At 44.4% G+C, this 27785-nt stretch overlaps 1 protein-coding gene across 1 annotated transcript; it reads left to right on the top strand.

The window, feature by feature from the left end:
* The first annotated feature begins 11 nt into the window (after window positions 1-11).
* On the top strand, window positions 12-26444 carry SRD5A1 (steroid 5 alpha-reductase 1). Its single transcript, XM_004440049.3, has 5 exons — window positions 12-430; window positions 12786-12952; window positions 16461-16562; window positions 18433-18583; window positions 24464-26444. The coding sequence occupies exons 1-5, from the start codon at window positions 150-152 to the stop codon at window positions 24528-24530; spliced, it is 768 nt and encodes a 255-aa protein (XP_004440106.2). The 5' UTR covers window positions 12-149; the 3' UTR covers window positions 24531-26444.
* Window positions 26445-27785: the final 1341 nt, after the last annotated feature.

A 27785-nucleotide genomic window follows, 5' to 3' on the forward strand; every position in this document is an offset into this window, starting at 1 on the left:
GACCGCCCCCCGGGGGTGCGGATCCTGAACCCCGGGCGTTGGCGGCCCGCGTGGGCCTCGAGTAACCGCGCCTCCCGCCCCCTCGCCGCCGCCCTATATGTGGACTCCTGCCGCCACCGGGCCATGGACTGCAGCCGCCGTGTCCCGCGATGAAGCTGGCCGAGCGGTTCGTGCTGGATGCGCTCGCCTACCTATTGTGCGTCCTGTCCTGCCTGTGCTTCGTGGGGCTCAAGCTGGTGGGCTCGCCCTACGGGCGCTATGCGTCCCCGCGCTCCGCCTTTCGGCTGCCCGCGCGGGCCGCCTGGGCGATGCAGGAGCTGCCCTCGGTGGCCGTGCCGCTCTTCGTGTGCGCCGGAGCGGCGTCCGAGCGCCTCCAACGCTGGCCCAACCGCATCCTCCTGGCCATGTTCCTCGTCCACTACGCGCAAAGGTAACGGCCGGCTGCCCCGCGCCTCTCCCTGCGCCCCCGGCCCACCTCCTTCTGCCTGCATCCCCGGCCCGGCGCCCTCTCCCTGCGCCCCCGGCCCACCTCCTTCTGCCTGCATCCCCGGCCCGGCGCCCTCTCCCTGCGCCCCCGGCCCACCTCCTTCTGCCTGCATCCCCGGCCCGGCGCCCTCTCCCTGCGCCCCCGGCCCACCTCCTTCTGCCTGCATCCCCGGCCCGGCGCCCTCTCCCTGCGCCGCCGGCCCACCTCCTTCTGCCTGTATCCCCGGCCCTGCGCCTCTCTCTGCGCCTCTCCCTGCACCCCGGGCCTGGCTCTTTCTGCCTGCATCCGCGGCCCGGCGCCCTCTCCCTGCGCCCCCGGACCCGCGCCTCTCTCTGCGCTTCCCGACCGGCGTCCTCTGCCTGCGCCCCGCCGCCCCGCTCCCTCCGCCTGCACCCCTCGGCCCGGCTCCCTCCACCTGCACCCCCGGTCCTGCGCCTCTCCCTGCACCCCGGGCCTGGCTCTTTCTGCCTGCATCCGCGGCCCGGCGCTCTCTCCCTGCGCCCCCGGACCCGCGCCTCTCTCTGCGCTTCCCGACCGGCGTCCTCGGCCTGCGCCCCGCCGCCCCGCTCCCTCCGCCTGCACCCCTCGGCCCGGCTCCCTCCACCTGCACCCCCGGTCCTGCGCCTCTCCCTGCACCCCGGGCCTGGCTCTTTCTGCCTGCATCCGCGGCCCGGCGCTCTCTCCCTGTGCCCCCGGACCCGCGCCTCTCTCTGTGCTTCCCGACCGGCGTCCTCTGCCTGCACCCCGCCGCCCCGCTCCCTCCGCCTGCACCCCCGGTCCTGCGCCTCTGCCTGCGCCCCCGGCCCGGCTCCTTCTGCCTGCGCCCCAGGCCCCGCGCCTCTCCCTCTGCCTGGCCCCTGGCTCCCGCTCCCAGTGTTGTCTCCTTCTTCTCCCCCGCACCGCGCCCCCCTCCCCGGGCCTTCTTGTAGCCTCCTCCCTCCTACCATCCCCTGTGCCACCACCCTGCGCCTCTCCAGGCACCCTCGCCCATCGACTCCTGCCTGGCGTCTTCTCCCTGCCCCCCCCCCCGCCCCGTAGTTCCTGGCGTCCTCCCAATACCTTTGTGCCTTCTCCCTCTGTCCCCTGGCCAGGTAGTTAGCTTAGAAATAAGAATTAGTCTGAAAAGTGGAGGAGACGCTTAGAGAGGACTTGGCAGTAATGGAAAAGGCTTTTCTGTACAACTTGCTCTGGAAAGCGTCGACTATGACATAATCCTGAACTTTGATCCGTTTTATCAAGACGTTATCTAATGTAAATGTAGGTGGCCTCGAATCACCCTAAGCAATTTTTTCCGGCTCCTTTTGTACGTTTCCTCTCTAGTCTCCTTTGGTGTGGGTGGAGCTGTTTTCTCCCAGCCAAGTGATCCTGCAGCTTAGAAACCTGGCTTCCTAAAAGGACTGGTGATTTCCCTTTACAGTAGGGCTCTGGGCTTGAACCCATCACCAGCAGACTCTTTCGCCTCTTCTTTCCGCAGGGCCCCATGACTGGCAGTGGCTTTCCAAGAGCGATGACCTTACACACAAATAGTCTTAAGGGTGACTTCCAAATCTTTGTTTTTTTGTGAAGAATTTTAAATTCTTCTGAATTCATCAAGTCTTCTAATAAGTTGGGGCTCCCTCCAGCTCTTAGGCTTTAACTTTTATACAGCTAAACCAAATGGCCAAACAAAAGCTTAAAATCAAATTTTAAAATTTTTTCATTCAGACTTGAAAAGGCTGCACAGGTAAAAAGGAAGTTCTCTGCATCCAAGAGAGCTGGGGTCACTTACTCTGTGACTGTGGGCCAGTTACTGGTTTTGGGTCCCACCTTACAACACCCACTGCATAGAGAGATAGGAAGAAGTAATTGTGTGTGTGTGTGTGTGTGTGTGTGTGTGTGTGTGTAAGCCTCTCTTCAGTATGGTTCTCAGGGATGGCGTTCCTGGTTCAGTGTGTGTCCCCATCTGCCATTATGCAGGCATTTTAAATGGGCAGTGTCAGTGTTGAACAAAGCCTCTCTGAGTCCTGTGTTCCGGACACTCCAAGAGTATTCCATTAAGCAAGGTTACTGTCACACTGCTAGATTTGTTTGTAATGTGATTGAGCATGACTGCAATTTGAATGTCAATAGAACTCTCATGTTTATCTACCCTTCTCCATAAATATGCCGGAACCGTGTCTGTCCCTTTCTCTAATGGCTAAAAGCAAGCTCTGGAGGCAGACTGCCAGGTGTTACCCCCACCCCGTCACTCAGGAGTGGGCTAAGTTAGTGAGCTGCTCTGCTGCAGGGCTTCCCCATCTGTGAAATGGGCACAGTGATGGTACCAGCCTGTGGGATTGGCATGCATATTAAATAAAGGCAACTCCATGAAAAGCTTGCACAGTGCTGGCAAATCTGAATGGTTAGTAATGACTAAAAAAAATACCATTTTATATTGCTATGCAAATGGACACATCCATGTACATAGTCTACGTGTCATTCATGCACATTGTTGCCAGCTTTGAGTTCCAATAAAGAACTTATAAAGACATGGTGTTGGAAACGGGTAAAGGGAGCACTGTACAGGGCTTTGTCTGAAAGCCTGGAGTCGAAGCTTTTTAACTGAGGATGTTGTGTTTAATTGTATCTAGGCTCGCTCTAGTGGAAGACTGCATGCAACCTCCCAAAAGACCAAAGTCACTTCCAGAGTGATAGAACTTGAATTGATCATTTCATACAGTTGAGGCCACCAAGGCACAGAATTCAGGTGTTATACCCAAGGCTGTTAGACGCGAGATTGCTGGGACTAAAACCCCTGGTTCCAAGATGAGTGGCTTTAAAAACTCTGCTCCAGAGGATTGGCTGTGTCAGGGGTAGTTTTTTAAACTGCCAAGCTATTCTTTTTTTCAGTTTGTACTTGTTACTGTACATGTAGCCTGTGTGGTTTGGGGACATTTAAGTTTTCCAAATAGAAGGATAAACATTTTCCGTTCTACCCAAGCAGCTAATTTATTAAACGGTCATTTGACCTAAGTCGGTGAGCGCCTGGGGAGAACACAAGCGCAGACAGCACTGAGCACGTGTTTTAACCCATCAGCCGAGCCAGTCAACGTGTACGGAGCCCCCACTTGTACAAGGCTCTGCAGAGGATTCGAAGCTGAGTGAGAAAGGAGACTGGATGAATGCCAGCCTGAATCGGGCTGATGGGGGAGAAACCAACTAGGGACAAGCTCCAACAAGGCCTATGGGGGTAGCGACTTAGGGAACTTGGCACATGTCTGCAGAGGCCCCCTCCTAAGCTTTGAGGAGTGAGGTAAGGCCCTGCCCTAAGGGAGTTTGAGCCTCTTGAGGGAGTGGTGAGGACCGAAGCCAGCTAGAGAGGCTTCCCAGGGTTGATGGGAAGGGTGTGTTTGCCTATAGGAGAAGGAGACCTGGGTGTTTTTATGTATTCATTCATTCAGCATGCATTTACTGAGGACTGTATTCGTGTGCCTGGAACTGTACTCATTACTGGGGACAAGATATTCCTGTAGGGAGTCAAAGAGTGTGAGACCGATTGTGGAGCATCTACAGGATCTTTTTGGCAGAAGAGCCATGGAGGGAAGGGAAGGCCAGCCTGGAAGGGGACAAGGGGACAGCTGTAGCAAAGAAGGCACAGGGTCCTGCCCAGTTCCCCTGTGGATGGCGAAGGACCTTTGTAGGAACGTTTTTAATCCGTGACTAACAACTCGGTTGTCCCTTGGCCCTTGGTGGTTGCCGTGTTCACCCACATCCCCGAGGTCTCCTCCTGCTGATCTCAGGTCTTCTGAGCTCTGAGGGCACAGGCACGTCTTCTCACTCCACCCTTGATTTTGCTGTGTGTGGAACAGCGTCTGACCTCTTACCTGCTAATCAGAGACAAGTGCATGCTAGAAATCGGCAATGGTTTCCAGTTGTCACCAACATCAGCTCAGAGCTGCTCTGCATTTGTGAAAATCTCTTGGTGTGGCTCCTGAAACTGCTTCCCGACCTTAGGTTCTGCTGCTTTCTATCCAGCCAAGCAGGTTTTTTCAGTATTACCTGAAACCAGGCTGCCTTTGCTTAGGAGTTTTTCCTTTCTGCTCGGCGGTGAGGGCGGGAGCAGGTCCCTGGATTACTTCTTCATCCGCCTGTCCATTTAGCCTTAGTTAGGAAGTCCCAGTTGAGCATGGATGGAGCTGCTTACCACTGAGGCCGTGACCTCCTTTACCATGACTGGTTGGGGGCCACACAGGGAGGCTGTTGATTGGCCCCCAGAGTGCAGACTTTCACACACTCACCTGAACACTCGCCCCAAGGTCTGTGCTCAGCCAGATCCATCACCTTGTGGGATCTTAATTCTGTGGTTGTCCCTGATTGTGATGCCTCAGAGGAGCTCACCTACTTCAGATTCATCCTTTCTCCTGCTCGGTTCTGTTAATGGCCCCCTGGGGAGAGCCTGGCCCAGCCTCACTTTGTAAGTTAAAACACAGCAGAAACCTTGAGGGGGTGAGGGGGACTACTGGATCCTCAGCGCTTGCCTTGTGGATTCAAATAATTTAAGAAAAAAACTTATGCAAAACTATAGATGACAGGAAGTGAAATAGTCGTTGTGTTTGTAACTCTACCTTGAAAGCACAAAGTGCTTAATGAAGTATGTAGCTTTACTGGGGTCTGTGCACTGTAGTCATCGTGGCCAAAGAGTCTTTTACGGAAGGGAAGACAAGAAAAGGGAACTGACCCAAATCTAGGAAGTGCTGTAGATTTCAGTGATGTCAAGTTGTTGAGAAAAAAGTCATGAAGTCAATTATGAAAATCAACAACCACTGTCAGTTTTAAATATTTGAAAATGATTAAATCTACTATTACTTAAATGACTGCCAAGTCACCAAATTAGATATTTCATTGTTTGCAAACTTGGAGGTGCAACGTTACAAGTTGTCCTGGGAGATGACGTTCAATTGCTTTTATTTCGAGACTCAAATCATTTGCTGAGTGAACGCGCTGTGTCTCATTGCAAGAGAACTGGGGTGTTATTATTCCAGTTTGTTGGGAAAACATTTCAAGAGATAATTCTTGTAGTTTACTAAATGAATTAAGCAGACTGAGAACTTGTGTCTGGGATTCCAAAACATGAAATCTTACTTTCAGTGTTTAAAGAACAGTCATTCCAAGTGGTCACCTGCGTGTTGACCTCTGGAAGGAATGCTTTCCCTCGAGTCTTCCTCACTTTGAGCAAATCAAATCTAGCAGATGGGTACAGTGGGTATTTACCAGTTAGTTGGGTTTCGTAGAGGCATTAATCCTGCTGGCTTGAAGAGTACGAGAAACCACTCGAGTACTGCTTGTAAGGAGGGCGAGAAGCTTGGAGCTCTGGACGCTGTTTGCAGTGAGAATGGCCATGTAGGCTAGCTTTGGTGATTTTTGTGGATTTTTTTGGTAATCCATTTGCCTTCATTCCTTTCCTTTCTTTTTTCTTAAAATTCAGAAACTTCCCCACAGATATACTGTGTGTTTGCTTGTTTATTAATTTTGCCTGATTCTGAGCCCTTCAATAAGCAACTGCAAGTCTTCAGCCGAAGAAATCTATTTTCTCCCTCTCCCTCATCTGGTCTGTTCTAAATGTATTAGTCCCCAGGATTTAAAATATATGTCAGTATTGCTTGTGAACGAACCTACAGTCGAAGTACATGCTCCTTGTAAAAAACTTAGAAAATGCAGTGGATTTCAAGGAAGAAAATAAAAACCACCTATAATTCCATCATTTAGAGATAACACTGACAATATTTTGGCGTATCTGTTTCTCATCTCTTTCATTGTTTTTAATAAGTTTTTGATCATTTTTTCTAAGCAGTAAAGTTATACACTCACATATAAACATACAAAATCTTGTGTCTATTTAGTATGCCATGGAGTGACGGTCCTGCTTCTCGCCATGTCCTCATGATATGGTGGATGGAGAAAGCCTAGGAAGGTGACATTGCCATGGAGTCCACGACTGCCTAGCATCTGTCTCCATCGCCCAAGTCACTATATTCCTCTGAGCCTCTGGGTCCTGATCTGTTAAATAGGGTAATAGTAACAGTTTTAAAGTCCCAAAAAAAGCGTGTTGTGTAGTATTAGGAATTATTAGAAACATTTTTATCAGGAACTATGAGAAGCACTTTTATGCCATGCCTAACCTTGTAAACTCACCCAAAAGGAGACAGACAGCAGACTGCCCCAGCCATCGAAGCTCCAGAGGGTCTCGGGCTTCTTAAAGCTCTTGGTTTACGCCGTCATCAAACACGTCCCATGTTCCTGGTTGCCTACAGACACAAAGATTTGCAAGTTTCCATGGGTAATAAAAACAACTTGATGAAAAGTGAATCTTGCTTCTTTACGTGGAACAGCAAGAAAATAAAATAGGAAAATTGTAACATGACAGAGAAAATTGTAACATGTCGAATTCAATCTCACACTCCACCAGATGAGTTAGAAAACAGAATCTGTCTGTGGCTCCCTGGGACCTGACTATTTTGTATCCTTTAGCTCCTTATCAGAACAGAAAAGTGGATTTGTAACACATTACCTAAATAGGTACTTTAATTCCAAGTGCTTCATTGTTCCTCTTAAAGATGATTCCCATTTTAAGGTATTTTCAACTTCTAACATAAAGCCCTTTCTCAAAGAGGGGTAATATTTGTTTCCCACAGTTCCTGTGTGGAAGAGTGATTTTGAATGTGAAGGAGACCACGGGTGAGAAGAGGCTTTTGAATGCCCATACCTGGGGTAACTGAGATGGCCTGGGCCCCAGACCTGGGGTAACTGTGATGGGTGCTGCGTATGTTGGTCCAGCAGGCATGCCCACCTTCCTTGTTGTCTGAGCCTGTCCCTGTGTCACTAAGTGAGCCTTCACTGTAATAAACTGCCTGGGGTCCACTGCGGTCCTCGAGCTGCCCTGTCCTTCTAGGTCTAGATGAAGGCTCAGATAAAAGCCATGCCCAGAAGCCTCTTTCCCCACCCCCATTCTGTTTCCTAATTGGCCCAAGTCAAAGGAAAACCTTTGCTGACAACAACTGCATGGATTTCCAAGGAAAAGAAGTAAAGCTAAAGGGAATAACCCAAAAGGAGAGAGACAATCCATAACATGCCAGGAGGGAGCAGAGTGCTCCCCTCCAGAAGGTGTGTTGCATCTGAACGTCAGGCTCGCCGAAGACACTGACAACCTCAGCTAGTGTGTCCTCGGAGTCAGAGGTGCTTGGTCCACATGAGCGTGCCCAGTTTTGGGGAAAGAGAGGGTAGAGAAGGAAGCTCTTGTCTCCCTCCTGGAGATCTGGGCATAGGCTACATTGCCTGAGCCAGCAGTTCTCCTCCTGACCTCAGCAGAAGTATGGCCAGGCCTGTGGGCAAAAGGATCACTGCTGAACCCTTCAAGAGCAGCGATCAGAGAGTCACAGAAGAGACCTGTGTCCGCCTTCGTAAGGCCCTGTTTCCAGTCCTGGCCGCTTTTCTGATGTTCATGTGAAACCAAAAAGGGGCAAATCCCCCAAGGTCCTTTATGAATGTCTTTTCCAGGTTCCCCCAGGGCATATGCTGCAGCAGAAGTCAGTGGCCTCTCCTTCCCATTCAGTAACTGAGGACACAGACACAGGCCCCACCACCCAGCACAAGCGAGCCCCAGACCGCAGTGGCTGCCTGCAACCCAAGTGCCAGCGCCTCCAGCAAGAGCATTTTCTCAGGAAATCAAAGTGATGCTTTCAGAATAGAACTCCTATTTTAATCTAGACCAAGGGTCAGCAAACTTTTTTTGGAAACGTCCAGATAGTGCATATTTTAAGCTTTATGGGCCAAGAGGCAAAATAGGCGTTATTGTATAGGTATTGATAACAAGAGACAACAAATGTTCACTAAGTTTATGGACAAAACTCAAACTATGATACTTGAGTGCAATTTTTGTAACACAGGTGTAATGAGTAGAATGGAATTCTTTTTTTGGTGAGGGATAACATTTCCTTTAAGTGGGCTTCAGAGTTAGCGTCCCCTATTATCAAAATCTCTTGTAAGTGTTCACCTCTTAGTGCTGATCTGCAATGAGATTTATCTTTGAAAAGGTCTTTTTACACAGGTAGGTACTGCCAAAAATTGATACCGGTCCACAAGTTTATGATTTTAAGTTAGCATATTCATTGCATGAAAGGTATTTATAGAATTCTGTTAGGTTCTTCTCTTGATATTTCCCTTCTACTATGCCATTACGTTGTAGATTAATGTCTTCCAATTGTAGATTAGGTGGCAACTCCTCAATTGCACAGCTAAATGGATTTTAAAATATGGAAACCAAGGTTCGAAAAACACTGGTAGAACTGTAGTTTGGGCTTAGAAATTATATCCACTGCAAATTTATGTGAGGATGGAGACCTCACCTCTTCTTTTGATTTTCACAGGAAAGTATATAAAGCAATTTGACATGACTTGCACTTCAAACAATGTCAGCTATCCTTGAAATGACTTCAACACAGTATAAGTTTTGCACATAAGCGATGTTTTACATTGTAATTTTAGGTTGAATTCACTAAGAAACATTGTCAAGTCTGCAGTAAAAGCTAATTTCCAAAGCCCTTCAGAACTCAATCACAGTGGCTGAGGGCAATTTTTCTCATTAAAAATTTCAGGCTCAGCTCTGAGCTCAAAATGGTGGTTAACTCTGTGGAGGGAATGTCAAATCACTGTTAACACTAATGGTTCAGTCATGTACAAAAGATTTTTTTTTTTTTTGCAAAGTATCTGCTGATACAGGGAATAGCTTTAAGCAACTTAACATTTTCACGAGCTTTGTAAATTTGTGACTTGTCCGGTTTTCTTTTTCACACATTTTTACCACCCTCAGTTATAACATCTTAGCAGATTCCACTTAGAGTTGTAGTGAATTCGTGTTTCCTCAACTTCTCTGGAAAACTCCTACCTCGAGCTGTCCCACACATGCTGTTCAGAGAGCCTAATGCCTCAGTCGCTTCAGCCTCAGCACTGAGTCCTCAAACAAGCAACTCAGCAGTGTCAGCGTGGACTCGCCAAGAGCCGAGGGAGGCTGCTCGTTGGATCTTTGGCCTTTTTTTTTTTAACTTATTCTTGATACTGATCCTGACGTGCTAAGTCCTCTGGCAGCTGTTCTTCTGGAAAGATGAATGAGTTTATATTGTTTGGACCTGTTTCTTTGGCTGCTGCAATTAGTTGACTCTAAGAGATGAGGTTGCCACATACAAGCTCTGTCACACCTACTCAACTCGCAGTTGTAGCTTATGAGCAGCCAGTGACAATATGTAAACAAGTGACCATGGCCGTGTTCCAAAACTCCTCTATTTATGGACACTGAAACTTGAATTTGATGTGTTATGAAATATTCTTTTGATTCCACCCCCCTCCCCCCACCCCATTTAAAAATGTAAAAACCATTCTTGGCTCACAGGCGGTACAGAAACAGGTGGTAGACTGGATCGGGCCCCAGGGCCGTGGTTTGCTGACACCTGATCTAGACTCTTGTTGCCATCACAGGCGTAGAACACGAGTGACAGATGAGGGAGGGGATGTGAAGACCAAACAAGAGAGGTTCGGGTTTCACCTTTACAAGGTGCCAGCCAGTGTTTGCCAGTTGTTCAGAAGTCAGCCCCAAACTTGAAACCAAATTGGGAGGAATCTATCAAAAGTTTGCTGTACATGATTCTCACCTCCCAGAGGGAACGTCTACCACGTGTTCATCTCCTGGAGGGGAATGACTACCGCATTTGCAGAATGCCTCCTCAGAGGTGCTCCTTTAACACTTCATTCATCTACAGTTTAGAAATTTGTGACATCTAGCCCAGAGGTCTTCCCTGGACCATTTTCTTTTAGTATCTATTCTGTATATTTCAAGCTTCCTAAACTTTTTCCATCCTCTTTTTGGCCGTGCATTCCTATTATCCTGTGCTGAGTTTAGCATGGATTTTTTTTGGGTCAACAGTCCCAATCTCTAATGAACTGAGTGGTTTTTAACAGGCATTTTCTAAACCAGGGCCAGCCCCTACATCCCCCACCATTCTTATTTCTTGCTCTTTTTTCTATTTCTTCAAACTTAGAATTCTCACACTCTCTCAGCTCTATCCTGCCGTCTGCCTCCTGGGAAAATCCTTGAGACCCCAGCTCCCAAGGGAGTTTTCTCTCCACTTTCTCATCCTGCTCTCCCTTGTCCATTCCCCATGGCTCGAGAATGCCCTCCACTGACTTCAGAAGTGAGGCTGCTCACTGTGGGCGCTTCTCAAGTCTGTACACTCAGGAATAGACTGAGAACCCCTTTGTCTTCTGCCATTCATTGTCTCCTCTGTGTCTAACGCAAGGCCCTCTGCCCTGGCTGAGAAACAGGGCGAGGAGAAGTGCCATGACAACAATGCCTGATCCCCAGGCAAAATCTCTACCTGTTTTTAAGGGAGCCCACGCTGGTCCAAGACACACACACACCCCCAATCAAGACCAAAGCCTCTCCATCCACAGGCAGTGTGGCCTCTAACAGCACAAGCATTTGCAGTGAGCCTGCATCCCAGATGCCAGCCCACTGTACCAGCTATCTGCGCAGGTATGAATCACGTTTCCACGATGCAGAGAGAAATGGCCAGGATTCCCTGTTCTTTGTGTGTGTGTGTGTGTGAGGCAGATCAGCCCTGAGCTAACATCTGTTGCCAACCCTCCTCTTTTTTTGCTGAGGAAGACTGGCCCTGAGCTAACATCCATGCCCATCTTCCTCTACTTTATATGGGACACCGCCACAGCATGGCTTGAGAGGCAGTGCGTCAGTGCGCACCTGGGATCTGAACCTGCAGACCCTGGGCCACTGAAGCGGAGCGCTATGCCACTGGGCTAGCGCCCCTGTTCTTTTTAGGTGCTTGCCAACACCACAGCTTCCAGGCGAGTAACTACCTGACTCATGACGTCATACCCAAATGTATGCTTCATGTCCAACTAGTGCTTTGCCCTAAAGTTATATGAAGTATTCTTTGGGGACTTGGTCAGAACAAGATGAGAACCTTGAAGACTGCTTTTAATTCATGTGAATGTTCTCCCAAGGAGCTGAGGGAGACTATTGGGGAGAGAATGCCTTGAAGATGCATAGCCAACATTATATTACTATTATCATGCTATTACTATTGCTGTTAATAATTAAGTATGTTTTCGCCCTGGAGTAGGTGGCCAGAATAGAAACAAATAATAAGCTTTTACATTTTTTCTCTGTCTTAAGGTAGAATTTACATACGATAAAATTCACTCATTTTAAGTCTGTAGTTTGATCGGTTTTGATGATTGTATGCAGTTGTGTAGTCATTACCATGATCAAAATATGGAACACTTATGTTCCCCTTCAGTATCCCTGTGCCTCTTTACACTTCATGGCCTCTCCTGACTCTAGTTTTGCCTTTTCTAGAATTTCATAAGTCTAAATTCAATTTCTTTCATTGATAGAGGACTATTGGTTAATTTCTTTTTGGGTCAGTTTTGCTCACCTGTGTCTTTTAAGAATGTTGTCTGTTTTCATCCAGGTTGTCAAATTTACTGGCATAAAGTTGTTCATAATAGCTCCTTATTATCCTTGAAAAGTCTATAGGACCTGTAGTGATGTACCCTCTTTCAATGTATTATATATTGATTTTAAAGAAAAAATCAAACACAAAATAAAATCTTGCATCCTCTTTTCTTCATAAGTTTCTAATTTCTTGTCCTTAAATTTTCTCTCTTTAAACTATTAGTAGTGTGCACCTAAGCCAGTGTGGTATACGGAAGAACATGGTCTTTGAATTACCAAGATTTACACTTAAACTCAGCCACTCACTAGCCCTGTGACCTTGAACAGATGCCACTGTGAATCTTCATCTTGTTCTCTGTTAAATGTGGGTAACAGTGTCTCCTGCCCAGGTAGCTGGGAGGCCTTGCAGGTAATGGATGCTCCCTGAGTGAGAGCCATTGTGGTGGTGATGGATGAGATGGTGTCCCCCAAATTGTGTTGCTCAGGCTAGAATGAGTTACTGGTTTTAGGGTAGTGGAAATTTTGAGAGCCTCTTGAAGCCTTCGGTTTTCTCTAACTCCGTGTGTCTGTTTCACATTCCGTATTAGAATCCTGAGTTTGTGCACTATGGTGTACATTATTGAAATGTGGTTCATTCTTTATCTAGAAATTCTGCTTTTGACAGATATAGTACATCAGTACAAGTATTACTGGGAATGGCTTTTGTACAAGGAAGCAAAATCAAAACCCAAGACGTTTAAAATAGAATTGCAAAAATGATATTCCTTATTGTTGGTAGTTTTTTCTTTAATTTGTTTCTATTTCTTATTTCCTAAGGTCCTTGATTTTCCCATTTCTGATCCGAGGAGGAAAGCCAATGCCATTGTGCTTGAGTGTGCTGGCATTCGTGTTCTGTACCTATAATAGCTACTTGCAAAGCAGATACTTGAGCCAATACGCTGTGTATGCTGATGACTGGATCACTGACCCCCGATTCATAACAGGTGAATGTCCTTGGTGATGCACTCTGTCGTTCTAATCATCACTTTGATTTTCATGTTCCAGTAGCTTCCAGTTAGAAAGCCCATTCTTCTCGAGAGAACAAGGAGTCTGTGATGGTCCCTGACCCAGCAAACAGGGGGGCCAGGGCACCAGAGGTAGAGACAGGCTGTCCCAGCTCGGCATCAGCAGGGGGAGATGACGCAGGTGCCTAGCATCTTTGCCCACTCAGGCACTGAATGTGCAAATACCTGTTTTTAAGGCAATGCTAAAAATAGCAACACGCTCCAGCAGAGTGAGCAGTTAGCTAAGTTTGAGGAGACTTGGGCGCTAATTGACTGTGTAATCTAAGATAGGCATTAAACCTCCTGCAGTTTCCTCTGGAACATGAGGACAAGTCAGACTGGGTTATCTTCCAACAAGGTAATTAAACTTTTATGGTTATACTAACTTGAATAAACTTTTAGGTTTGTGAAGTTTTTGGAAGTTTTTTATTTTTATCAATTAATGTAAATTAGTGTACATTTTCAAAATCTAATGATAACCTTAAAGTTTTGAGCAAAAATGAAAATAAAGCATTAGCAATCAAAAATATTTGCAAGTGGGCCGGCCCCGTGGCTTAGCGGTTAAGTGCGCGCACTCCGCTCTTGGCGGCCCAGGTTCGGATCCCGGGCGCACACTGATGCACCGCTTCTTCAGCCATGCTGAGGCCGCGTCCCACATACAGCAACTGGAAGGATGTGCAGCTATGACATACAACTATCTGCTGGGGCTTTGGGGGGGAAAATAAATAAATTAAAATATATATATATTTTCAAGAGCATGAAAAATATGTGATCTCAGGGCTCTTGTTTATAGGGAAGGTTCTTCTATATATTTATGTAGTTTATTCTCCTAGAGTTTAGAAATTCTAGCACGTTCAGATGTAGCTTGCCCCCATGGTAGCAAACTAAGTCTGATATTGTTCCATCAGATTTTCAAACTGCCCTGCAGGCCTTTACCCTAAGCTACATGAAGTGACCTTACATTTCACTTGGCTTTTTCTTTATGTGTATGAATTTGTAATAATAGAGAAAACTAACATTCGAATAATCCTTTATTGTTGACAAAGCACTTGCACATTGCTCAGCCGTATTTTTTTCTGTGAATTAAAATCTTCCCAGGGCAGTGCCCTCGTCGGACCTGAGAATTGTTACAGTGAGAGCTCTGCTTCCTCTTCTCTCACAGGAGGGACGGAGGAGAACGTTTCCAAGATCCTTTTCTAGCTCCACGGGTCTGTGCCTCCATGAAATGCTAGACTAATTTTGTTTGTGCACTGCCCCCAACTGTCTTCCTGATTTACCTGCTCTTTGCCTGATTTTCTTCTGCCCCGATCACCAGAAGGAGGAGAAAGAACAGGCTTTGGAGTCCCCGTGAAGAAGGCTTGCCCCTCTGCACACACACGTTCTGCCTCCCACAGTCCTGGAAAGGGCAGAAATTAGGCCCTTTTCAGGTGAGAAGGGAAAGGTCAGAGGGATAAGCAGTAGGCCCAAGATCTGACTCGAGTAAAATAGCAGAGCTAAGGTTTAAACCAGCTCATCACCCTGGTTACCCTAAAGAAGGCAACGAGGCATAGGAGGAAAGGGATTTTTTTTTAACTAAAAGGTAAAAATTGTAAATATTTATTTGAGATTCTAATAGGAACATGATGAATTGTTTGGATATTTTTGATGAACAGCAACAAAACAAAGAATCCTTTTCGTCGGTGAATTTATATGTCATTTAAAGTAGCTCGGCAGACAGACCCCCGTCACCTGCAGGTGCCTTGAAGCTGGTCTACAATTCAAGACGCCAATAAATTGTATGCAAACTTCTAGACTTCTCTACAATTAAACAGAAGGATTTGAAAATAAAAAAAATATGCCAACTAGGAACCAAACTACATTACATTTTTTGTATTATATTTATTTTGTACTTTATAGTTTTTGTAAGGAGACAAACATGAAATTACATGAATAATTAATTACGCTTATGATAGTTACTGTAAAGAGCTAAGCAAATAATAATAATAATATCCTAAAAAAAGTTTTTCAGAGCAAATAAAAGTGGCTAATCTAAAAGATTTTAAGATCCCTAAAAATGGAATTAAATATTTAGCTTAGATGAGCACAAATACTAGTTTTTTTTTTTTACCAATCTAGGGAATAAAGGGAGTTTGTCTCTTGGAAGAGAAATAAAGTAAGCACGGAATTTTGGGAAAGTGATTCTTTCTGAAACCTCATATTGGGGCCAAATTATCCGGAGGTGACATACTGAAATGCAAAAAGGATAGCAAATCAACCATAAATTTATGGATCCAGTAAGTGACTTATTAAATGTACTACAAAATTTGTACAAATTGTTTAGAATTTCTTTCTAAAGAAATTCCACCTACAGTGGTGAAATCAGAGGAAGCTAGTATAGACTAGAATGCTCTACCTGTCCCTGTTCTAACTGAAAAATTATTTTATGTCACTAGGACAAGTGATGATAATTAATAATAATGTTACTCCAAGTATACATTTCTTCGATGTTGAATTGAATGCTACCATTAAGCATCATTTGCCTTTCACATTTTTTTTAATATCTCAGAACAATCAAATTAACTTTTTATCAAATTAAGTTATTCTTCTCATAAAACACTATTTTGGCATTTTGCCTTTTCTCGTTGGAATTAATTGATGTGATACTAGTAATGATGGGGCTCAATAAGTTACTAAGATACTAGAAACTTAAAAATACCCCTTTAAGTGATGAAAAACCTCTGCAGACTTTTAAGAATGGGAGATAAAACATTGGGGACACTATGGGATATCTTGGAAGAGCCGGGAAGCCAGCAGTTGACGATTTTGTTCGGAGCAGAGGCAAATGAATGGACCCAGGAATGCTGATTGAAGAGTGAGCAGGAAATTAGCGGTGGGGGAAGCCACGGATGTGCATTAAATTGTTCAAACGAACTTGCAAGAAAGAAGAGAACCAGGGATTAGCTCCTAGGAACCACCACCCCTCCAGGAGCCTGAAAGCAGCTAATCGTGAGAGCGAGCGCACTGGGATTTCCTCTCCTCCTCTGCAAATGGAGGGCGTGGTCCTGCCTGATAACAGCTGTTGTGAGGATGAGTAAATCTCGTGGGCTGATCCACTGATGACAGTAACACCTTTTGCTAGGAAGAAGCCTGATGCCACAGTCAAAAGTCCTATTTCTAATCATACCAGTCATCCTAAAGACATAGATTGTGGCCACCAGGTCAAAGCACTTTGAATGGATTAAATAATTTATTAGTATTATTAGAAAAACTAAGCCCTAGCAGTGCTTATAAATTATCTTTTAAATAAAGGACAATGTTTATCATAATGATTTTTACTATCAATTCTGGCTAATATGTCATACTAATAATGATAATATGAAAGATTATAGTGATACTATTCATTCAGTCTTGGATTCTTAAATTTTGTAGTTCATTACCCATAATAATCTTGTACATTTTTTTTCTTTAGGTTTTGTCCTGTGGTTAGTAGGCCTGCTGATAAACATCCATTCAGATCATATCCTAAGGAATCTCAGGAAACCAGGGGAAACTGGGTACAAAATACCCAGGGGTAGGTACCGAAAATGGAGAGCTCATTTTAAAATTGCATTTCATGGTGCCTTGCTGTTTTAGTTTTGCCAGATCTAATAAGTAACGTATAATATTTGTTAGTTGCAAGTTTTCAATGTGAGTTACTATTATTAATAGCAGTCACTATGATTATTGTTTTATTAGAATGATAAAAGAACCAATTCTGGATAACCAAATCGTTATTAGCCAAAAGGATACTCTAGTTATATCTGTGTTTGGAAAGAGAGTATGAGGAAGAATTTTTGGCTTACAAGAGTGTCTAATGCTTCGTTTCTGGCAATATAATAGAATTGATACCGTAACTGACCCTCCCTCTGAAAACAATTAAAAATGTTGGATGAAATTTTTTAAAAATCTGTTTAAATGCATCAGTATCAAGAAAGGAAGTAATCCTCAGAGGGCAACATCTAAGTAAGTGCTCAAGTCCAGAGCGCACCTTGTGAGAATCTGTAACTACAGCTGCCCTCACGCTGGTTTGTGGCCTTAATTCACATCACTTGGAGGGTCTGAAAAACCTCAAGCCAAGAATGAGGATCCGTGTGGTCCTATGGGGTGGTGGCCTCACGCATCGGCCAGCATAAGCCCAGATCCCCAGTGGGACCTGCCCTCCATTCAAGCCTCAGAGAGAGCCTGACAGACCACACAGCATGAAATAAGAGCCACACTGGAAGGGGGCAGAACCCACAAGGAAAGATGGCAGCACAAGTAAGCGCATCATTGAACTTGAGAGATTTCATATCTTAGAGTTCATAGAAGCAGACTATAAAGTGAATACTAAATGTTTTAAAAAATAAAAAGGGATTGAAATTATGAGTAAAGGAGTAATACACTATAAAAAGGACTCAGCAGACATAAGATAGGAAGCAATAGAGCTTCTAAAGATAAAATAAATAAACCTCAGTAGGTAAAGCCAGAACTGCAGTGGAGCTGGAAAACCCATGGCGGTGCTTAGTTTAGAATCCCTCCACTTGTCTTCCTGGAAACCATGTGAGGAGAAGAACATAGCAGACAAATGACGAAGAACTCCTACAAATCCCAAATCACTTCACCTGTGTCCTGAGGTGGTCCTTGGAGTGTGCTCTGCTCTCCAGCCTCAGGGCCTTTGCTTCTCCTCCCTGGGGCACTCGCACCCCAACAGCTGCAGCCCAGCTCTCTCCACCAGCCTTGGATCAAACCTCACCTGCCCAGCGAGGCGGATCCCAACCACCGACTGTGACTGTGACCTCCCTCCACCCCCAGCCCGACTCTCACCTGTTCTGCTCCTCGAAGTACTCCTTACCCTCTGCTGTGCTCTGTGCTTTCCTGGTTTGTCCACTGGGTTTACTGTTCCAGATGGGGGGGTCTTGTCCACAGTGCACCCCAAGTGCCTAGAGCAGGGTCTGGCCCATAATGTCGACCTGAGGAATCTGCAAAGATTTGGTGAGTGAATGAATGAAATACTTGAATGAATCTGTCCTTGAAAATTAATATGTCCTTCAAGTTTTGGTCTAGGGTTCTATATAGGTCCATTTTATTAAGCTAGTTCAATCGTTGTTATTCTGTATTCTCTGTCCTTGATCCATTAAGTAGTAAAGTGATATATTAAAGTATATTAAAACTGTGGCATTTTATGTTCAGATAAATAGATAGGTATTGACATAGGTATTTAGTTACTCTCAGACATTGTGATGTGAAATAGTAAAACTGGTAATATTGAGTGTGTTTCATTGATTAAAATTCTGTAAAGATTGTATTTTCCCAGAGTTGAATTTATGTTTTCCAAGTGAGGCTCCGCTGGCGTATCTTATGTCAGAATTTCCTTAGGCATCATTTGGTGGTAAATGCTCTGCCTGGTCTGTGTTTCCTTCCAGGGGGCTTATTTGAGTACATAAGTGCAGCCAACTACTTTGGAGAAGTCGTGGAGTGGTGTGGCTATGCCCTGGCCAGCTGGTCTATCCAGGGCGGGGCCTTCGCTCTGTTCACATTCTGCTTTTTATTCACCAGAGCACAGCATCATCACCAGTAAGTTTTAAAACACTTAATAACGTTTAGCATTTTGAATTTGTTTTCTGAGCTTATTATAACAATTTTCACGTGAGATTTTTGAAATGTTAATATTAATTTCAATTGCCAAGTCCGTTTATACCATGCGTAGCTAAACAAGTTACAAAACCATGCAAATATCTGAAGAATAACCCACGACAAGGAATCATCAGATACACATGAGCATCGTTGTTTGCTCCACCCCGTTCTGAGCCTCTTCAAAGGTATGTTGCTGGACTCAGTGGTCAAGTTACATGTCAGGTGGAGAGTCTGGATTCTGACCTGGAACACGCTGTACAGTGGGGAGTGCTGACTGCACAGTAACAGACCGCAGAAGGCTGCAGTGGGAGGAATCCCTGAAGCTGGAGGGACGTTCCAGCCTCGGGCCCTCACAGTGCTTCTTCACACAGGGCTCTCCACTGTGTGAACCCGGGGTCCCTGATAGGCTCCCAAGCTCTGTGCACCCCAAAATTACATCATTTTCCAAACTGTGGATCCTCAGCCTTTATCAGATCCCCAAAAGGGCCTGTGATCCATTTGACCAATAAAATAAAAAATAGAGGATGTGAAGGCTGAAGCGAACTTAGAGAGCATCTTTCTAGTCTGACAGATGAAGAAACTGAGGCTCAGGGAACAGAGTCTCAGACAGGTTGGAAGGCACGTCTCATTGAGAAGGGAGAGACCTCAGGGCCGTATCAGCATTGGGACAGTCCTCTGACGCTGCAGCGAGGATGGAGATTTGGCGTGGGCGGGTTGCCCTGGTGCCCACCTTGATCGCGCGTGTCCTCTGAGCCAGAGAACACGGCACCGCTTCCCTGGCTTCCTTCACTCCCAGTGCTGCTGACACTGTGAGGCATACAAAAATGTGTAACGATGTCCTACTTCATGGAATTTGTTATCTCTTTTGGGAAGAGGACACAGATAAAAAGCCAACAGAAGAATGGATAGATATCATGGCATAGTGGACAGACTTTTTAGAGTCAAAATTCCTAGGTTTATTTCCCAGGCTCACCACCCATTTAAAGGTGCAAAGAATTATTGTTAGAGATAATAATGGAGAACGGTCAGAGCTGCAATGCCTAGTTAGCTAATATTTGAAGACATTATCTCAAAAGCGTGAGAGTTACTGAGATCCTAAGAGAGACACCCACATGCTTTGTGGTGTTCCATTGTGCTGGTGAGCTTGGTATGTTTACAGACAGACAGTGAGGGGAAAGCAAGATCCGAGAGCTCCTGTCTGTATCCCAGAGCTGCTAGCAAGACAGAGGTAGGAAGAAAATTCATGCCCAAAAGGGCTGTGGAAAAGGGTTGCAGTGTCAAAAGTAGCAGAAAATGCTGGAGTGCAAGAATGCTTTGCTGCTGTGGGTAATGAGCTGTGTCCTCCCAAAAACACGTTGAAGTCCTAACCCTCGTACCTGTGAAAGTGGCCTTATTTGGGAATGGCATCATTGCAGATGTAATAGTTAAGATGAGGTCACACTGCGGTAGGTGGGACCCCAAATCCACTATGGCTGGTATCCTTACAAAAGGGAAATTTGGACACAGACACGCACACAAAGAAGAGAAGGCTGTGTGAAGACAGACACAGGGAAGACGGGCATGAGAAGGCGGAGGCAGAGAACCAAGGAACGCCTGAGGCTGCCAGAGCTGGAAGAGGCAGAGAAGGAGACTTCCCTAGAGCTTCGGAGGGAGCGTGGCCCTGTCCGCACCTTGATTTCAGACTTCTGGCCTCCAGAACTGTGAGACTATAGATTTCTCTTGTTTTAAAGCCCCTAGTTTATGGCACTTGGTTACGGCAGCCCTAGGAAACTACACACTAGCCTTTCAGCCACTTAAAATCGATCGGGCCACAGTAAAGGCAGTGGGTATGAGTCTCGAAGCCCTCAGTTTTCTCCTCTGCTAGATGGCATCACACTAGAGATTTCCCCAAATCTCATGTTGTTTTTCTATGAAATGCTTTTTTCAGAACCAGAGAGTCACACTCTAAACAGTCTTCACTGAAATAATATGTTACCGCTTTAGACAAAATATGTGTAACAAAGTCCTAGAAAATGAATAAAACAGAGCTAGATTTCATGCAGCAACAGTGACAGCCACCAGTGAATCTCGGCCCAGCCTGACATGCTGTGTGTCTGGGGATCCGTCCTTCTGCTCCTCCTCCTGGCCCCAGAGCAGGAGGCCGAGACCACCACCTCGTGGCTGGCATCACCACTGGGGGAAGATGCTATTCCTGTATGTCTGTTATATTAGATATTAAAAAGTGAATATTGGCTGGTTTCTAGTAACAAAAACAAATGAGATAATATGGATATTTTAAGAAATTGGATCAGAGGAAGATTGAGCATGCCAAATCATTTGCAGAGATGTTTTCTCAAATGAAAACAGGGAACAGGGAAATCCCTCTCAATATTTGAATATGAAACTTAGAGAAATAGAAAATGAATAATTCCATTTTCCAGATGAGAGTCTCTGTTAATGAAAGCCCAAAGGTATTCCTTGCAGAAATATTCATGAGTTGAAAAGGGCTCTTCATCATTCATTTGCTGTTGAAATTGACGTCAGTACAAAGCCAATTTTAATGGCTGAACAATTAATCAGTTCAGTTTAGTGGAAGTATGTTCAGAAATGTTGGATTTATAAGCCAAGGACAAAACAAAAGCTATCCTTTTTTTTAATAATCCAGTGAACCCAACTAATTAAACCATCAGATCAGTTGATTGATACAATGAATTTCTGTAACAACTAGAGGTGAAATATTTAAATTCATAAGTGATTATATTAATAATTAAGCTCTACTTCGGAAACATTGGGTCCACTGTGCCAAGTTGCTAACAGATACTCTGGTTTGAGGGCAAGATTTCCAGGAATTATAAGGAGGGATGTTGTCGCACTGTTTCTTCCCCACCAGCCTCTAGCAGCCACCCTTATTCAGTGGAGCACTGTGCTGGCTCACACGCTCTCACAGCTCTCTCTGAAGCAACAGTCGAGTACAGATGTGTACTTGTTCACGCCTAAACCCTGGAAGCTGGGGGCCAGCCATTGAGGACAGCCTTTGAGGAGGGACTCTATTAAAATAAAAAATTATTGCACACCTACCTAATTCATTCATTAAAAAATGAATTCAATGTGTCTTCAAGACACTGTGATTGACAGTGTAATGATTTAAAAAAATCAGGACGAACCAGAATATGTTTGTGAAATACTTCCTTATCTCACAGCCCCATTCATCAGACTTGAGTCCAAAAGCACAATTTGTGACCACTCAGAAAGTGTTTACTCAGTTGTCAGTGACTGTCTCCGCAGAGAAAGACTTCCATGAGAGAAATTTGGGAACACTAAGCTGTTTGTAAGCCAGAAAAACAATACCTGCTTTGAAGAGTAATTTGAAGAATTATCTCAGATTTAGCATAACCTCAGTGTGACGAAGTGGGTGTCCCTCAGCCAGGGGTTATTTCCCCTCCAACAAAAAAGCAATGGGTTGTTACTTCAGGTTCTGTGATAATAAAATCAAGACAAAGAATTGGTGTCCAGCCCTGGTCAGTGTCACATGAGTGACCCTGATTCCAGGGATAGAAAAATGAGTCAAAAAATAGTACAAATCATGCTGCTTGCCCTTTTAAAGACATTTTTACAAATACACATATCTATAAATCATAAAATATAATTTCTTGAGGTGGATTTGTGATCTCAGTGATTAAATGAATGAGAAAATTTAGCTCTATTTAATCATTTAACAAGGTTTATTTTATTCCTATATAATAATTTCTGTGAAATAAACTTAACTTGTATGACAAACATGCCTTTATTGGGTGAGAAAATCTTGATCTAACAAAGTTCTTCCCAGCATCGTGAGGAGTGCAGCCCTGCTGCACAGCGCTTCTTCTGACCGTCCTGCAGGGGCGTGTGGACGTGGCTGGCCTGTCTTTGCGGATTTTACACTGTCGTTTGCATCTGCTCTCGCCCTTTTTGGGCCAGCATGTCCCTCTTCAGTGAGCAGTTTCTAGGAGTTGGCCTCCTGCCTCTCGGTGCTCAGTCCCCGATGCTGTGGACCCATGGGGAAGCTCTTAGAAGCTTGCTCATGGTCCATGTTCTAGATCCCTAGCAGGCTGTCTTAGTCCGTTCAGGCTGCTATTACAAAAATACCATCAACTGGGTGGCTCTTAAACAACAAACATTTATTTCTTACAGTTCTAGATGCTGGAAGTCCGGGATCAGGGTGCCAGCTTGGTCAGATTCTCATGAAGGTCTTCTTCCGGGCTGCAGATGACACTTCTCACTGTGTCCTCACATGGCGGAAAGAGCGAGGAGCTTTCTGGGCCCTTTTATCAGGGCACTAACCCTATTCCTGAGGGCTCCACCCTCATGACCTAATCACCTCCCCAAGGCCTCACCTCCTGATACCATCACCTTGGGCATGAGGTTTTTAACATATGAATTTGAGGGGTACACATTCAGACTATAGGACAGTATACTCTAAACTTTCAATACCTAATGAGTAAATACGTGTGTTAGGCACTTGCACATCCTTTGCACTGCTGTTATTTGTAGCCACGTTCTGAGATGGGCACTCTTGTCTCCAGGCACATCACTGATCTGGAAAAAGCTGTTGTTACTCTGGTGTTGTGTCAGGGGAAGTGATGCTTGATTCAGAGGGCCACTGACTAGCTTCCCAGGATTTTTCTCATTACCTACTTTTTATTTATTTATTTACTTATTATTTGTGAAGAAGATCAGCCCTGTGCTAACATCTGCCAATCCTCCTCTTTTTTTGCTGAGGAAGACTGGCCCTGGGCTAACGTCCGTGCCCGTCTTCCTCCACTTTATATGGGACACTGCCACAGCATGGCTTGCCAAGCGGTGCGTCGGTGCACGCCCGGGATGCGAACCGGCGAACCCAGGGCCACTACAGCAGAGCGCGCACACTTAACCACTTGCGCCACCGGGCCAGCCTGACTCATTACCTACCTTTTTGAGTGTACAGAACAGCAACTGAAAGTAAACATGGCAGTGTACTATGTCACACTTCTGTATTTGTGGATGACAGTGTTAAACTTATCTAAAATTGACAGGATTTTGCCGGCTTACCTTCAGTTTGTTGTTGTCACATATTTCTGCCATATTAACAAATAGCTAATCATTTTCCGTCGTGATGTTTAGTGTGTTTAGCACTCTTTGGTGTTTATGGAAACTCCCTTTTTCTGCCTATTTCTCCATCTTGTCAAATTATTTTTAACTTTTATTCCATCCGATCAGTTGCCACCCTTTTCAACTAGCTGTTACCCCAAAGGAATGCGTGTACCTTTGTTGATACGATTTATATCAAAACTGAAAACGCCTGTTTGTTCTGAGAGCAGGGCCAAATTATGAACGACCCCATCTTGCATTTTCCCAGGTCTGTTTGAGAGTCACCCGGCACGTAGTTGGTTGCCTTTTTAATAGACCCTAGGTCTGGAGCCAGGGTTCTCCTGGGGACTGAGAAAGCTATCCAAGTCACCAAGAAGATATTCAAGATACCTATGCCTAGTCAGCTCCTCTCCTCCACCCCAGTCTACAGGCTTCCCGGGTCTGGAACATGCTATCAGCATCTGTATCACATGTCAGTAATTTTCCTTGCCAATAGAAAGGTCAACTATTTGGGTTCCTTCTTGTGAGTCATGCTTTATGGTCAGATATATTTAATTATTCATGATATGGACAAAATCAAACTATGTATCTGAAATGCCAAAGCTTTTATTCCTACTTTTAAAAAGTTCAGTATTCCTGTAGAATGAAAAATATTGGCCTGTTTGTTAGCATCTGTTAAATATTTAGGTGACAAAATTATTTCCTTTTTTTAACATTTTGTTTTTCTTATTTTAGGTGGTACCTTGAGAAATTTGAAGATTATCCGAAGTTCAGAAAAATTATAATTCCATTTCTGTTTTAAGTCAGTTGTCAATGGAATTATCTTCCACTTAAAGCTTTTCGATGATGTTTCTTTGGGGATCATGTAAATGAATTATTTTTCTGTAATTTTCGTGCTGCTTAATCTTTTTTAAGATTTGTTCCAGGAATTTTTTTTTCTAGTAAATTTGTAAGCTACCTAATAAGAAACTACTGAAACTGAAATGCAGGTTGAAGTATTACCCTGCATATCAGGTCAGGAATCTGGGACTCTGGGTAATTACTGCTGATTGTTTTTCTGATTTTGGATTTGCCTCTTGGGTCTGTGTACAGCTAAATGTGCGCAAGACCAGAATTTACCAGGCGTCTTTGGTGGCCTCTATGGACCGAAACATTTGACTCCCCCTTCTACAACTCCTACAACAATTGGTTCAAGGTCAAAGGCGATGTTGTCCCCTCCCCTGCATAGAGGCGTGATCTGTCTTCAGATCCTTCTCCTCCTGCTGAGTCAGAGAGGCCTGGGGTACCCACAGTGTAGTCATGGCCTCAGGGAAACTCAAGGCTCTCACTGTTGGGTGCTGTGCAAGCAGAAAACTTGGGGGTAAAGAAAGGAGACATGAGAGGCCCCGTTGAGGCCTAGACAAGGGCATCCGGCACTTGCTCCAGCCTGGCTCACCAGGTGACTTCACTGGTAGGGCCAGGCGCTGGGGGTCCTCATAAGGAGCAAGCCGCTCTGTCCCCCGTGAAAGAGACTTCTTGGAGGCCCGCAGGTGGGAGTGCGATGGTGCAGCAAGGCAGCCCTCCCATCTCGGGTCCTTCCGCATAAGCCATCGGCAGTCTCTGCTCTAAGATGGTTTTTCTTCTTCCTTCTAGGTAGAACTAGAAATTTTTAAGGCATTTTTTTTAAGTACCTCTCAATATTGCAAAACGGTATCTTGACCCAGAATTTCTTACTTTAGATGCACTCTAAGGGTCCATGGAGAGAAATAGCAGTAATACAATTTACTACTTATTGCCAGATATTTAAAGGAAATCTCTAATCAGAAGGCTGTTGAGTCTCTTGGACCCTCTGTGAAAATCTAATGAGCACACGGTAAAGATCCTCTCCTCTACTGGGACAGCGCTGCCTCAGTTGCTGTCGCCTTTGCAGAGGTGGAAACCGAAAGGGAACTGGAAGTGAAGAGACTTTGTGTTCACTTATGGTACACTAATGGTGCTAGGTGGCCTGAAGTTGTGTCCTCTCGTTTTGCTGCCTACCGCCTTTGGGCAGGGGGTGGGCTCTCCTGCACCCCAGCTCCCCGGACCCCTGGGCATCCGGTCGGCTCCCTCCACCCTTCTCCTGTCTCTCCTTCCCAACCAGGGGCTCCCTCCCTCACGAGTTTTCATTAGAAACTGTATTCTTGGTGTTCATGGTTTTTAGAGTCTCTTGGGGTTTTAGAATTACCCAAAAAACCTCTCCTGGTTTGGCTATGCTTCACTTTAACTAAAATCAGAATGGTTTTGCAGGGAAATTTTATTATTAAATCAGCTTTGGCCCTTTTTCTGACCAACTAGTTACTTGAAAACATAAAGCAATAAATATTTTGGATCTCTTCAAAAAAGCTCAAACTTGTGAGCCCATCCTGATTGATTTGGGCTCCTGTGTTCTGGAAGGCACGCCTGGCCAGAAGGATGTCTGTCTGAGAGCCAGAGGAGCTCACTGTGAATTTTACTTCTGTTACTGCTTGCTTTTTATTTGAATGACCGTAGGTAGAAAGGTTTGGGTTAACTCAAGGTTTGCTGCACAGTTTTTACTTTTATTGGCGCTCACTGGATGAATGATTGACATAGGAAGAAATCTTGATCTGTCTTATCTCACTGCCCTCTGTTTCCTAAAGACTCTGACTTAGTAAATTGTTGTCAGTCATTGTATTAACTATAATTAAGGAGATTAATAAAATTACTGTTAAAAGTCCCATCGTTTTTGTCAGCCTTCAGTGTTACTCTACCATGTCAACACCTCTTCACTCTAGAAGTTCAGACAATAACATTATTTTCAGCCCTGAAATCTGCTTCCCACCTATGTTAACATTTCGTAGTGTCAAATGTTCTTTTCTATCTTGGTAGAGCTGTGTAACAGTCTTCATATAAATCTTGTGTGTTTCTGTTAAGGTTATTTTTAAATAGTTGATATTTTGTTTATTGTGAATGAGAATGTGTCCCCAAATACATTTTATAACTAGGATAAATCAAACCTATTGATGTTTGTATGTTTGTCATATCCAGCCATGCTACTGAAATTATTTTATGAATTCCGACTTTTTTCTTTTGTTATTTTTAGACTCTCTAGCTTTGCCGTCATATCATTTGCAAATATCTTAAGCTCCTTTTTGCAACATTTGAAGCTGGTGCTTTTGTTGTTGTTTGCTTCTTATATTAGCAAGAAATTTGAAAACAATATTGACTAATAGAGAGGGTTGTCAGGATTCTTGTGTGATTTTTAACAGGTACGCCTTTTTTCAAGATTACTATTTTGAGTATTCTTTTATTTTCTTACATTGTTACTGGTCTGTTTTCTACTGTAGCCATTGAGATCATTTCTTTGCTTTTTTAAAAAGTCATCTATTTCTTCTGAGATTTTCAAATGTGCTCCATTCAGATCAGAAGTGAGATGGAGGGTTTGCCAACAGGTGTAGAGGAGACCGTGAAGTACAAAAACATGTTCCCTGGGACAGTCTAGCCTTGTGGGCTATTGTTTTTGTTAGATAATCTTATGATTTATCTTTTTTTGTTTTACTCTAAACTAACTTTTATTATGATAATTTCCCCTGAATTTCTTAATTTATTAATATCTGCTTTTGTCTTTTCACTATTCTAATTTGAGGGAGATATTTTTGTTGTGTTCATAACTGCTTAAAGGGAGTGCTTCCTTCAATTATTTTCTTAGCTTTTAAGGCTGTGCGTTTCTGCTAAGTACCATTGACCGCATTTCCTTAAGTTTAATAACGTTCCTGTAATTATGATCCTGAGTTGTCTCCAGCTGTACTTCTTAGGTTTGCTTTGATCTAAATGTTTTTAGGAAACTAATTTTTGTTTGGAATGATGTTTTTTACTTTTCAATCTTTAGGGGATTTTATTTAAAGGTTTTTTCCTTCTTTTTCACAAGTGTGGATATAGTAGAGATCATTTTCAGTGCAATTTCTCCTCTGTGGATTTTGAGTTTTTCTTTGTAGTCTCAAGCCTTTTATAACAATAACAAGACCATTTTAAAAAGTTTATCTTGTTTGTTCTATGGTTATTAATTCAAACATATTAATTA

Source organism: Ceratotherium simum, chromosome 18, assembly GCF_057802395.1.
Source record: "Ceratotherium simum simum isolate JZ-2026a chromosome 18, ASM5780239v1, whole genome shotgun sequence".
Classification (NCBI taxonomy): Eukaryota; Metazoa; Chordata; class Mammalia; order Perissodactyla; family Rhinocerotidae; genus Ceratotherium; species Ceratotherium simum.